Source organism: Garra rufa, chromosome 2 (genome assembly GCF_049309525.1).
Source record: "Garra rufa chromosome 2, GarRuf1.0, whole genome shotgun sequence".
Taxonomy (NCBI): domain Eukaryota; kingdom Metazoa; phylum Chordata; class Actinopteri; order Cypriniformes; family Cyprinidae; genus Garra; species Garra rufa.
The window spans coordinates 55,122,702-55,137,598 of record NC_133362.1 but is presented as its reverse complement, the minus strand read 5'-3'; the positions used below and the strand labels follow the sequence as shown (position 1 = coordinate 55,137,598).

Here is a 14,897-nt window from a genome sequence, read left to right as displayed (position 1 = left end):
CAGGCCTCCATCTCGGCCAGTTGAAGGTAAATGACCTCCTCGAACCGAGCGGTCGCCGCCTCAAACGCCGCCGCCTCCTCAGAAGAAAAAAAAATATTCCTCCCCGCTGGACCCATCGTTGCTGGCTGCATTCTGTCACGTGAGAAAAGGGAGGTCTGGGTCCAAATGCTGGGAAGGAGATTTTAATGAACAATAAACAAAATAAACAAACAAACAAAAGGCCAACACGGCACAACACTAATAACTAGAACACAAAATAACAAAACCAAGAACAAGATCAAAGGGCAGGGATATCAGGAACACAAAACACACGAGACAGAAGACAATGCAGCCAGGATGAGTAGTGGGAAATGAGTGTTCTTATAGACCAGATGTGATTGTGAACAGGTGTGCGTGTAATCAGTGATAACGACTAGACAGGAGTGTACAATTAGGGATGTGTGTGCAGGGAAGGGAAAACAGCGACCTCAGGTGGCTGAGGGGAGCCCCACAGCCCAGATCATGACAGTTTTAAATACTGTGCAGTTGCTTTGACACTATCTGTATTGTTACAAGCGCTATATAAATAAAGGTGACTTGACTTGACTTGAATTGAGATGTCGTCGTTTTAGATAGCAAAGAGTAATGAGGTTTCTTTTAAAACGTAAATTAAGTAATTATATTTACTTAATAATTAAATAAAACGATGTTATTGTGAATATTACAGTAACTTGTTTATCATTGTGTCAGTGTTTTTCCGCTAGAACAACAGTGATGAAACGTGATCTGTAGAGCAGTTTGTCCGTTTAGGGCTACTGTAGAAACAATACGGCAACTTCCATGTGAGGAGACCCGCGGTGTATGTAGATATAAACTGATAATTCTAAGGTAATAAAAACATAATGGTTCATTAAGTAAGGTCTTTATAACATAGTTATGTATACTATATTGCATTTCTGTCTAGAGATCCTCTTAAATATTACACATTGCACCTTTAATATATACAGAATAATTTTATTTCCTCATATAATGTGTTAATATCACAACAGGTCATCAGAAGTGCTCTTTTTCAAACATGTAAGTATATTTTCAGTTATGTTATTAAACTATTTGTAATATACAAATCCTTCTCAGAAAATTATTATTCTGTCATGTCATTATCATTATTTTCTGTAATGTACTGATAAACATTAGACTTTCATATATTTTCATATATATTTTATATGGATTCATTACACACAACTGAAGTAGTTCAAGCCTGTTCCCAGAGTGCTGTAGCAAGGCACATCAGTGGGAAGTCTGTGGGAAGGCAAAAGTGTGGCAGAAAACGCTGCACAACGAGAAGAGGTGACCGGACCCTGAGGAAGATTGTGGAGAAGGACCGATTCCAGACCTTGGGGGACCTGCGGAAGCAGTGGACTCAGTCTGGAGTAGAAACATCCAGAGCCACCGTGTACACCGTGTTGGAGCACTTCATGCTTCCATCTGCTGAAAAGCTTTATGGAGATGAAGATTTCATTGCCACAGGCTGATTGCCTCCATGCCACGCCGGATGTAAGCAGTCAATTCTGTAAAAGGATTCCCGACCAAGTATTGAGTGCATAACTAAGTGATGTTTTATAAACGCGTTTCGGGAGGAGCTCGCGCAGATAATTAACACGGCCAATACATCATTAGTAATCAGTCTCCCTATCTAATCAACACAGGGAAAATCCATATAAATAACACAACAATCCTACCTTCCTCATCTCTTGTCTCGTCAACACTTTGGCACATCCAACCACCGAGAACATGTCCGAGATCACCTTTTATCCAGAGGATAACGCTTTTGAAGCAGCACGAGATCCCGTAGCAACCCTAGCCGCAACTAAGCCACCACCGCCCCGCAGGATCCTACAACCGAGCCCGCGGCTGCACCACGGGGCCGCAGGCCTTCTCGCAACGCCATCACCGGCACCTTCCCCGGCGTCTTCCGACGCCCCAGCCTTCTCATCCGCTCCAGCAACAGCGAAATGGACCGTGGCAGGTCTGCGGCAAGCACTCGCCAGCCCCAGCGCAAACATCCCGCGCCGATCTACCAAAGCGAACGCCAGCCCGTCGCTCACGGCTTCGATCACAACCCAGCAGCTTCTTCAAGCCGCCGCGGTAGCATGAGTTTACCGCCGCAGTCTGCAAAAGTCCCATTCACAGCCCATGCCTCAGCACACTCCCCTTTCCTTCCCATGGCCGGCAGCGCCGTCATCCATAACCAACGCGAACATCCCTCCACTTATTGCGCAAGCCCCAGCGCCCGCCATTCCTCCCCTCCCCCCTCTTTCGTCCATTACAGGGATTACGTCTAGCGTGATTTCGAATCATTTTTACCGACTCGGATCTTTGTGGCTCGTTCAGCAAATGAACGAATCCTTTTTCGAGTCATTTCATTCATTTCGTTGATTTTACAAAAGCTACATGTTATTTCCAAAACACATGTTCTAATTATACAATCTGATTCCTTTTGAAGCCTTATCTGCCCCAATCTCCAATCTGCCTTTGCCTAACCTGAATTAAAAAAAAAAAAAAAAGTCACTGTGCTTGGCTGGCCAAAGTCGACATCGCCTCTACCCCAAAGTCATGCCCATCCACCCAGATTTTTGGCACCTATTCAGTGTCTGCTGGCAGAATAATATTACTTCACTGCCTCACTTCTGCTGCAGAAGCAGCCCTTAATTTTTCAACATGTTGTCAGAGGCAATTTGCTGGATCCTCTCCAACAATCATGACATACAGTTCCCAGTTCATATCCTAAATGACTTTCTGATCATCTTGCCCCCCGACTCCTCCACAGCTGCACATTTTTGACTACCCAAAAGCCCTTCAGCAGACCCAAAGAGAAAATCGATAGAACGATTCTGGGGACTTCCTCACTCTTAACTAACCGTTCCAAGCGCAAGCTTTTAGGCCATTTAAATTTCGCAATGCACATCATCCCTCAAGGCCGCCCCCTTCATCTTCCATCTACCCTTTCTCACATCCTCCGCCCACGCCCTAGAGAACCAAATATCCCTAACCGACCCATGCTGCAACTAACTCAGTCTGTGGATATCCTTCCTTAAACAATGGAATGGATAATCCTTATATAAAAACCTGATTTCTTCCCCAACCGACATCCAACCGCTTACAGATGTCACCCCCTCCATCGGTTTCGGAAGTGTTTTCCAAGGCCGCTGGTTCGCATCCACATAACCCAGCTATCATCCTCAGCGCTATTTTGAGCTATACCCTTCAGTCATTGCAGCTTTTCTATAGGGTAAAGAATGGCCCGTCACTAGCATCCTTGTCTATTGCGACAACGAAGCTACCGTGCACCGCGTCAACAAAGGCCGCTCCCATTCCCCCACTCTAATGCCTTTTGTTAAGACGCCCGATTTGGATTTCGGCTTGCGACCAATTCATTATGACCGCCAAACACATTCCTGGGTCTAGAAATCAATAGTTAACTCTCTTCTCCTTTTTTCCTTCCACAAATTCAGATTCTTGGTGCCGGAGGCGGACCCACTCCCTACCCCAGTACCTCCCTATTCAGAGCTGATATTCCCATAAACCACCCCCTGAGACCCCTCCTCGAAGCTTCCCTCAATTCCATTCTCCAAGCCGTTTCCCCCAGAACCCTCCAGTCCTACCTAACAGCGTGGAGATGTTTCAAAACATTTCACGCGGCTTACAAGCTATCGTTCCCCGACTTCTCCTTGCTAGCTATCACCTCCTTCATCTCCTATCTTAACGCCATCAAAAACCTCCAAGTCAGCTCCATTAAAGGATACCTTAGCGGCATTCAATTCTTCCACAAATTTCTATACGGCTCACCTTCCACCCAAATTTCCAATTCCCAGACAGCCCTACTTATTAAAGGTATACAAAAAACCCACCCCACCCGCCCAGACACCCGCCAACCTATAACACTGAAAATACTATCAAAGTGCATTTCCACCCTCCGAAAAGGTTATCAATCCATCCACATCGCCCGCACGCTAGACGCCATGTTTATCCTGGCTTTTTCGGCTTCCTCAGATGCTCTGAGCTCGCCATCACATCTAGCTTCAACCCAGCCATCCACCCAACCATTTCTGACCTAGCAGTACTAGGCAGTGAAGCTATTTCCTATTTCATTAAACAAAGCAAAACAGACCAATCCAAGAGAGGCCACTTCATTTACATCTTCAAACCTCCAGTCGCCCATCCAACCTTTCCAAACCCTCCTAGCTTTTCTCCAGATCATGAAATCTAATTAAAAAAAAAAAAAAAAAAAAAAACATCTGACCCCCTCTTTACAGACGACTCCAATCGTCCTGTCACCCGTTTCTGGTTTCAGAAACCCCTTAAGTCTGTTTTACTCTTATCCGGCATCCCAGCCGACAACTTCTCCAGCCATTCCTTTCGAATTGGCGCAGCAACAACAGCAGCCCAAAAAGGCCTCTCCCAGCAGCAAATCCAAACACTCGGTCGCTGGTCGTCAGAAGCTTTCAAGAGCTACATCCGATCAGACCGCTCCCACATCAAAGAAGCCCACCAAACACTATTAAGCTAAAACAATCATCCCAGTCCATTCCCTACCCACCCCCACTATTTCGTACCCCGTACCGCAGAGCCCGCTTCCGCAGAAGCCTCTAGTCCCCTTCCTCACACCGCAGTGCCAGCTCCCTAGCCCCCCCTTTCCCACACCCCCTCCGCCCATTTTTGGAGAAGGACCTGTACAAATGTGTTTTTTTGAAAACAATTTATATTGAATATCTCTTTTTTTGTGAGCACTGCAGGTGGAGTTAGCACATAGCACAGGAATAAAAATCATCAGTGGACTTCAGCCCTGCAGGCCGAAACTCTTTTAATGGCCCTTTTTTCACCGGAGGTGCTGATCCACAGCAATTGAATGAAAGGTAAACAATTTTGAAGATCAGGTCAAATTGTTAGATATGTCAAATAAAGTATTTTAGAATGGCTAATTCTACTTCTCTTTCATTGGTTTTACTGTCCAAAAGATACCAATAAAAATCTCTCTCAATAGCATATATTTTTAATCCTAATGTTAAGATGCACAAAACCTTTTGGAAATCTAAAACTAGTCAGAAGACTGTTGCATATCCACTGTACCGTATTCAAATGTTCATGTATTGTGTTTTGTCTTTTGCAGGAGGACAGAGCAAAACTGACTGTTTAGACAGTTTAGGCCTAATTTTCAGAAAAGACTCAATCATGTGTATTGTGAGCAGATTTAATTTACCTATAACATAAACTTTGTTCAGCAAACAAACAGAAGCTTAACCATACTTGCTTGATGTGTAAAACAAACTTAGTTTTTTATGGAAGCTCAAATCATGATGTGTAATAGCAAGGAATGAACCCCATTGGTCCTCATACATCAAGCAAGCTTGCTTGAGCTTCTATTTACCATTACTGATGTGTGCGTTGATTTGTTTCTATGTGGATATGTGATGGACCACCCCTTTAAAATGTAGCTGTGATTTTTGTCTGTTACAGAGGCAGTGAACTGGTTTTCCAATGTGTTCAAGAAGGCTTTGGGGATTGGAGTGAATTCTAAGCTGGGGGAACAGAGACTGCTTGAAAGCTGTACATGTTTTAGACATCAAATAAAGAGTTGCTTAAAAAAATGTTAGATGTGAATGTATTTTCTTGGACTGAAATATATGGAGGGCAAAATATATTTTTTTATGATTTTAAAATATATTTTTAAAAACATATTTTCAAAAATATACAAAAAATAGCCAAAAAATTTATTTGTAGAAAATATATTTCTGTAAATATATTTTTTGGCCAATTTTTGTATATTTTGAAATATATTTCAAAGTACATTTTAAAATTTATTTATTTTTATCGTATGGGATCATTCAGTAAAGAACAGTGTTAGGAATCAATTTCAACGGGGTTATTTATTTTTTATAAATTCAACTATCATTTTCTCTTGTGGACTATTTTATGTGAAATATCTTAATCAGGTCAGTGTGTTTTTCTCCTCTTATATTCACTATCAAAGACTGTTGATGCTCAATACCATGATGCAAGTCTATAACTTTAAGTCATTTTCATTTATTTGTGCAGATCGGCTTTTTAAAGAAAAACAACAGCGCACCTTATAACAAAGTCATTTCACCCGCATTATTTTCCTCCTTTCGGCGCTTCTCACTCCAGTCCAGCGGGTGGCACTAACACACTAACTTCTGTTTGACAAACACCATTAAACATAAGAAGAAGATTAGTTACACTGCGCTCTCTGTTGTTTTGTTTGATTCTGTTTATAGTACAATCTGTGAGAAATGTAGTTTCTGTAAACAGAAAAGTACAGTTTTGAATCAGATCAGTAAATACCTTTGCTATTCTCATCCTTATATCTGTGACTAGGTTTTGAAGCAAGCAGGAATATCTGGAGAAGTATGAGCTGAACTGAGATCTGCTGCTGCGAAGATGTTTATTAAAGTAGAGAGTGAGGAGAACACGAGTGAACTAGAAATCTGGAGAATAAAACACGAGGAACCAGAGCCTTTGAAAATAAATCAGGAGGAACCAGAGCCTTTGAAAATAAAACATGAGGAACCAGAGCCTTTGAAAATAAAACATGAGGAACCAGAGCCTTTGAAAATAAAACATGAGGAACCAGAACTTTTAAAAATAAAACTTGTGGAACCAGAACATTTTAGAATAAAACAGGAGGAACCAGAACCTTTGAGAATAAATCAGGAGGAACCAGAAGCTTTGAGAATAAAACTTGTGGAACCAGAACCTTTGAAAATAAATCAGGAGGAACCAGAACCTTTGAGAATAAAACTTGTGGAACATGGAGGTTGGTGTTTTATCTTCATTCATCTTTAGTGACTGTTTGTGGTACATCAGGCTTTCATAATACTTCATAATGAGCTTTAATAATACTTACAGCAGTTTTAGATTTAGTTAACTGTAATAGAAACAAGTTTTAAAGGGGATCAGTTTGTTGAAAAGTATATATGGGGGCAGTAACACTTTCGATGAAGCCCCATTCATAATACATTACAATGGTATTTTTAAGGCATTATAATGAACACATAATGCATTATATAAAAAAAACTAAGTTATATCATCTCATGAATAATTATAACAATTTTAATACATTATAATACTTGAGTATTTGTGGTTCTAACCTAAGATTGTAATTATTTATAAGACACAATTGACGGAATATTAAATCTACGTAATTTATAATGTATTATATCATATCACATGTATTTTTTACATTATATTTTAGTTTTATTTTGATGGTCCCCTACTCTATTAACTATAAGCAACTTTCCAACTACATGTCAACTAACACTCCTTTATTATTATTATAAGTCTAGAATTAGTAGACTTAGGCTAGGTAGAAAATTCACATACTTGCAAAGTTACATATTAGTTTGTCTTTTGGGGATCCATCAAAATATGGTGTTAGAATATATTTAGCATAATACTAATAATAATTAGCTGTCATGCAGTTGCAGAGTTACTTATCAAAAGCTGTCTAAAGGGTACCCTCAAAATAATCAAACTGATAATACAAATGTGTCATGTTACACATTCATCTGAAACATGATGATACGAGATGATACAACATACTATAAGATTTTTATAATGCATCATGAATTCATTATAATTCCTCAAGAATACTCTTATAAAGTATTATAAATGCAGGCTTCACAGAAAGTGAATTATTTTATGAACAGATCAAACAAGGCTGTAGGGCTGGGCGATATGGCAAAAATGTAATCTCGATAATTTTTTCCCCATATTGAACGATAACGATATATATTTCGATATAAGCTGTTGATGTTGCCAGCTTTAAAATAGTATCCCAACAATGACTAAAGCCACACAAAGTAAAGGGTTCATTGAACTACATTTTAAAGTATAGTTTATTAACAAAAACAGATTACAGATTTGGCCTTAAAACTTAAAACACCTTACTAAAAAAATTTTAAAAAATAAAAGTTGTGACGGAGTATGGTAAATGAGAGTAAATGTACAAAATGTAAACATAAAATGATTGTAAAAACATAATTTGTAACAATTATTTATTTATTTATTTGTTTATTTTCTCTATTATAGGTTGAGCTATTTAAATTATAGGCAACCACTGCATTTTGAAACACTCTACAGTATAAATAACAAAAAATTACGACAGAGTTCTTTCTTAATCGTATTAAGTGCAGATAATTCAGCCATAATCAAAGTAGGCTACTCTCTAAATATTCAAAGTGCAAATTGAGACCGAATATTTCAAGCATGATACAGAGCTATAGACATGCACAACCTATTATAGCCTACATACTAATAACAGCCTAGATATGTCATGTAGCCTAATTTGCGTGCATTGGGGAGTCACTCTCTAAACAAGGGGGATTAAAATTGCTTTTGAATGCGTGTGCGTTTTTTGCTTTCGGTTTCAGTTTTAACAATCGCGCCACTTTTTAGATAGCCAAACCACTTATATAATGGAATTCGTGCTACCTTTTTTGTTGACAATTTCAACATCTTTTGGATAATAACTCGAGGTTAGTTTCACTCCACTCTCTTTTTTTTTTTTGTCGTCCTGGTGTTAAAGGTTGTATCAGCGATTTCTAACCTTAAACATAAAGTGTCAATTTCAGCTGATCTTTCTTCACGATCCGCTCGCTGCCTGCCCCATAAATTGTCTGTGAAAAAACCGCGTCTCTCTGGTCAGCCTAGGGTCCGAGATATGCCAAAAAAACAATCGGCACTACCAACCTTTCCACAGATAAACAAACAGTGTTCCAACCAATCAGCGTCAGGGGTTTGGTGTTGTGGACTTTCGCTCCGCCTCCCTCACATCCCAGCACCAGTAGGAAAGGTTGGTAGTGCCTTTTGTTTTTTTGGCATATCTCGGACCCTAGGCTGACCAGAGAGACGCGGTTTTTTCACAGACAATTTATGGGGCAGGCAGCGAGCGGATCGTGAAGAAAGTTCAGCTGAATTTGACACTTTATGTTTCAGGCTAGAAATAACTGATACAACCTTTAAGTTTGCTTTGCAAAGTGCGGTAGGAAATGAACTCTGTACTTTGACGTGCACACGCACGCTGCACGCTGATTGGTTGTTGTCGCATATTTCTGCTGTGTGATTGGCTCTTAGATTAATCCATATCGAGCAAAAAATGTCTAGAGCTTATCATCGTTGTTAACATAAATTTTATCGCGATTCGATATGATATCGTTTATCGGCCCAGCCCTACAAGGCTGATACAGAAACAGTAGTGTTAACTAAAGTCGTGGTAATGCGGCAGAAATACTAAAGTGCTATTACATCATTAGTTTCAGGGTTTGTACAACATTTTGGGAGAGAAATTCAAGAACTTTTCAATGACTTTTAAGTATTTCATACAACTATTTACAGCTCTTTAAAGCTCTAAAATAATCCAGTTTAAACATTGCTCAAAACGCGCATTCAATAGGCAGTACTGAATTCTTTATGTACTTACAGGCCGTCAGTCAGAAGCACCGACTGTCCATGCATCATTGTGAGTGGCCCACTTTATAGCCTTAATTTTATATTTACAACCTTAATCTCAGCTCTTATACTTTTAGTTTAGTTACTTTTTTATATTATCTGTTTTACATATTTAATACTTGGTCAGTTTGATTTGTTTGGTTAACTTTGGTTAAATCTTTTATGTTAATACTGTGCAATGCACAAACTTAAGATCTGAGAGATGGTTCAAGTCAGTGTTCATGATGTTAAGTTTAGAGATGTTGTGCATCCACTTATTATTAGTGTCACATTTTAGCATGCAAATAAAGGGGATAACTACAAGATATCGACCCTAAAAGTCAGCCAAAAAATCGGTAGCGCATAATCGGCAATCGACTGACGCTGACCTCTAAACATCGGCATCGGTTATAGAAAAATCCAAATCGGTCGATCTCTACTTTAAATGATCATTATTTTTGATATCCCACACACCAGCTCTACCAAATCTGCTTCTGGCGCCACCATCTGTAGGACTTATTGGCACTGCTCTCAAATGTTAGTTTGTTCATGTTTTTCAGCTTATAACAAGTTCCTAAATATGAATCATTTTACTTTCATTTCAGAGTCGATTAAAGAAAAAGAGGAGAATGAAGAATCAAGTCAAGTTGAGGAGAAAAATCATTTCAAAACAGGAAAACCTTTGAGTTGCTCTCAAGTCAAACAGAAAGATTTAAGGAAATGTTGCACCTGCACTCAGTGTGGAAAGAGTTTCACAAGAAAAAGAGATCTTGAGCGTCACATGAAAACTCATACTGGAGAGAAACCATTCAAGGAGCACATGGACATCCACAATAGAGAGAAGCAGCACACATGTGATCAATGTGGTAACGTGTATTTAGCAGCTTCAGGTCTGAGTAATCACTTGAAAGTTCATACAAAGGTGAAGCCACATTCATGCCATTTGTGTGGTAAGAGATTTTGCCATCTACAAAGTTTGAAAGTATATGAGAACATAAATACTGGTGTGAGAGAATGCATGTGTTCAAAGTGTGAAAAGATTTCTATTTCGGTAACTTATTTAAAACTGCATAAGAGGATCCACACTAGAGAGAAATCTTATGAATGCTCACACTGCAACAAGCGATTTAGTCAGTCAGGAGACCTGAAAACACATGAGAGGATCCACACTGGAGAGAAACCTTTTAAGTGTTCACACTGCAACAAGAGATTTAGTCAGTCAGAACATTTGAAAAGGCATGAGATGATCCACACTGGAGAGAAACCTTATAAGTGTTCACACTGCAACAAAAGTTTTAACCAGTCATCATATCTGAAAATACATGAGAGGATTCACACTGGAGAGAAACCTTATAAATGCTCACACTGCAACAAGAGATTTAACCAGTCATCAAATCTAAAAATACATGAGATGAACCACACTGGAGAGAAACCTTATGAGTGTTCACACTGCAACAGGAGATTTAACCAGTCATCATATCTAAAAATACATGAGAGGATCCACACTAGAGAGAAATCTTATGAATGCTCACACTGCAACAAGCGATTTAGTCAGTCAGGAGACCTGAAAACACATGAGAGGATCCACACTGGAGAGAAACCTTTTAAGTGTTCAAACTGCAACAAGAGATTTAGTCAGTCAGAAAATTTGAAAAGGCATGAGATGATCCACACTGGAGAGAAACCTTATAAGTGTTCACACTGCAACAAAAGTTTTAACCAGTCATCATATCTGAAAATACATGAGAGGATTCACACTGGAGAGAAACCTTATAAATGCTCACACTGCAACAAGAAATTTAACCAGTCATCATATCTAAAAATACATGAGATGAACCACACTGGAGAGAAACCTTTATTGTTCAAACTGCAACAAGACATTTCATCAGTCAGTACATTTGAAAACACATGAGAGGATCCACACTGGAGAGAAACCTTATAAGTGTTCACACTGCAACAAAAGTTTTAACCAGTCATCATATCTAAAAATACATGAGAAGAACCACACTGGAGAGAAACCTTTAGTGTTCAAACTGCATCAAGAGATTTAGTCAGTCAGTACATTTGAAAACGCATAAGATGTTTTACCCTGGAGAGAAACCTTATAAGTGTTCAGTACATTTGGATCCACACTGGACAATAACCGTATCATTTAACTGCATGTGGGAAGCGTTTTATTCGTCATCTGCTATATACAGTCATGCAGAAACAATCTTTTTTTTTTTTTCAATCTTGTGTGTATCTCTGGCAGATTTACACATACTGGTCTGGCATGTATATGTATACCCATCCCTTCTTGTAAATTAGTAGGAGAGAGATCAGTCTCATTAGTTTCTCTTTTACTTTCGGTAATGATCATTTTGCTTGAGTCATTATTAAATGTTACTTTTTTATTAATACATTATATTTACATTTAATATTTTACAACATTGCGGTCAACTGATTGTATTTACATAAGAAAAAAAAATATTTTAGCTTTTAATAGTTGAAAGCCATGATGTTTTAGGTTTTGTTCGAAATATCTAAATAATATAAATGTAATTGAATTAAAAGCCTTTATTGTCTTAGTATTTTTTTGCATACAGTGAAATTATGAGCATTACTGCTGACTGGTGTTAGAAAACATGTACCACAGACAATATATGAGACTAGAGACTACAGACTGTACAGTATCATTATGAAAGTAGATACAACAACCAATGTGATTTCCCTGTGGGCCACTGTACAATGTGGGTTGGCCCATTGCTTCTTGTTACTCACCTGTGCCGTTTTGGAAAGCGCAATATTTGAATCCATTGGGGATGATTGTGCAGTAGTAATATTGTTTCGTTTGGCTTCAGTCGGTTTTGTCAAGAGCTCTGGTTTTTGATTCTATTTATTAAATGATGAGCTGTTTCCCCACAAAAGCTGTTTATTTAGCATAATGAACCCATCACCTCTGTTGACATTTAATCAAACTAAACAGCCTCTGGTCTCCTTCCCTGCATACCGCCGAAGCAGCAGCATTAGCCATTTAACTTTTTTGGCTAAAGGTTGAAGACCTTACCCCTTGAGTCAAAAGCAACGTCTTTACTAATAATCCACAGGCAGGGAAATTCACAGACAGGAATGGTAGGAACACACAAGAGGTAACCTTGCAGCCGGACACCAGAACACCGAACACAAATCAAATAATAAAGACAGGTTAACCAGACAAAGAAAGATGATGGGAATAACTATATGACAGGAAAACCAAATATGGGTATATGGGAGAAATCAAGACAGAGAGAATGATGGGGGTGTAACATTATTCCCCCCTCCCGAAGGCGCAACTTGCCGTAGACAAGGAATGAAGAAAAAAGTGGACTGGTAGGAAGAACAAAAGAATGGAGAGGGCTGGGAAACAAAGTCTATGCAGGAGGAGGCTTCGGGGGAGGATGATCAACAGAGTCCAGGCCGGATCCGACAGAGGGAGGAGCTAAGGAGGAGACAGAAGGGTCCAAGGTGGATCAGACGGAGAGAGGAGCCAGGTCGCAACCATGATTGTAGCCCCCGGCAGAGCCGACAGATAGAGGAGCCATGGTGGAGGAAGGGCTGACGACTCCAGGGGGTCGCTAGACAGAGGCTGAGCAGATGGCGATGGAGACGGAGAGGATAAGCAGGGCCAAGGGTCTGGGAACCGAGGCAGAGATCGTATGTTTTGTTCATAGATGAATCAACTGTTCACTTGAATCATTTGAATGATCCATTTAAATAAATGCATTAGTCACTCATTAAAACTGTAATTTGCCACCACCTACTGGCATTTTTTATTTTGTATTTAAAAGTAGCATCTATATTTTATATATCTATTTTCAAAAAATTATATTTAAACTACTATTATTTCAAATGTATAATTGAGAATATATATTTATATATTTATAATTTCTAAAGAAAAATAAAAAAGGTGGCAAATGTAAAATATGCTTGTTCTTGTTTGGTACTTGACTCTAATTGCTTGATTTATTTTTGTTCCTGGACTTGTTTGAGACTTGATGGTAGGTACTTGAGACTTGCTCAAGACTTACCTACGTTTAATGCAGACTAAAACAAACAATGTAAATAGCTGCCAATATGAAAAACAATGCATTTGTCTGTTTGGAGCGAAATACAACATCACCTGGGCAGTAGTATGTATTTGGTTGGCATTCCTCATCTGTTTCCTCTTCCAAAGTGTTCAGAACGGAATCAAAGATGTTTTGGAAGAGTCTACTGTAAGGAGAACCACCATTGATTGTAATAGATGCTGTTTCATCAACTTCCCAGTTTGGGAAATCTATTATGTCCTGCAAATATACTACAATGCTTGATACACTAGCAGTGACGTATCTTGAAAGCAGTGCAAAACACAGGGCCTTGAAGATCTCCACGGCATCGGCCACACATAGCAAAGGTTTCCAAGCCTTTATCACTGGTTTTCCTGTGAAAAGCAGAGACGGCTTCAATTACGTGTGCCGCGCGCACTGATACAAGATGGTCTTAGATCTGATCTCTGGTCTGATCATTTTGCAGATTGCATGCACACTTTAAAGGTATGCAAGTACTGATTCTTTGTTGACAGACAGAAGAACTGCTTGCATTAGAGACCAGCTGTAATCTGTCTCTACACAGTGTATTTACACAGTGGAATAAGTGGACAGTTTCAATAAGGGGCACAGAATGTTTAGAAGACATTTTGCTAACTGACAATAGTGGGCATCTCTTCCTCTTCCTGGTAAGGTCAGAGCATTGTACAGTATTCTAATTTTTTTGATTCGGTACACTGGAGATGACACTGCCTGCAGCATCTAAATACAGCGTCACTGGGGACTTCTTTAAACAATGTGCTAAAATAGTCATCCCCATTTCAGTGTAAAGGTGGGCACCAAATGAGTCAACTTGAAAATTGTGTACACACCCCGGTGTGTTATAGAATGATGTGTCTGATGATTGATTGTGTCAGCTGGGTCTCCAGTAAAATGTTGTCATGAAGCTGCACATAAATATATATATATATATATATATATATATATATATATATATATATGCAGTGTTGGGGAGTAACTGATTACATGTAATGGCCTTACATAATTTAATTACAAAATAAATGTAACAGTAATTCGTTACAGTTACTGAGAAAAAATGTGTAATTAAATTACAGTTACTTCTGAAAATGTTAAAGATTACAAATGGGGTTACATCTAAAATTTTTCTTTAAAAATCTGGGATATGTTGAATAATATTGATCTGTTGCTTTGCCTGTTTTTGATATGCACGATACCTTCTGCTAAGGCCATTTTTGTAAAGCAGTGATATTCTGATTTTGATTGGTTTACCGGTTTGAGGGCCTGTCCACACGGAGACGCGTTTCGCTGTATACGTATAAATTTTTTATCGTATTGGCGTTTCATCCACAC

The 14,897-nt window shown here is 39.0% G+C and overlaps 1 protein-coding gene across 1 annotated transcript; it reads left to right on the top strand.

The window, feature by feature from the left end:
- Positions 1-6,237: 6,237 nt before the first annotated feature.
- Positions 6,238-13,303, top strand: LOC141325617 (uncharacterized). The gene is made up of 2 exons (XM_073834393.1): positions 6,238-6,811; positions 10,089-13,303. The coding sequence occupies exons 1-2, from the start codon at positions 6,436-6,438 to the stop codon at positions 11,393-11,395; spliced, it is 1,683 nt and encodes a 560-aa protein (XP_073690494.1). The 5' UTR covers positions 6,238-6,435; the 3' UTR covers positions 11,396-13,303.
- The last annotated feature ends 1,594 nt before the right edge of the window (positions 13,304-14,897 follow it).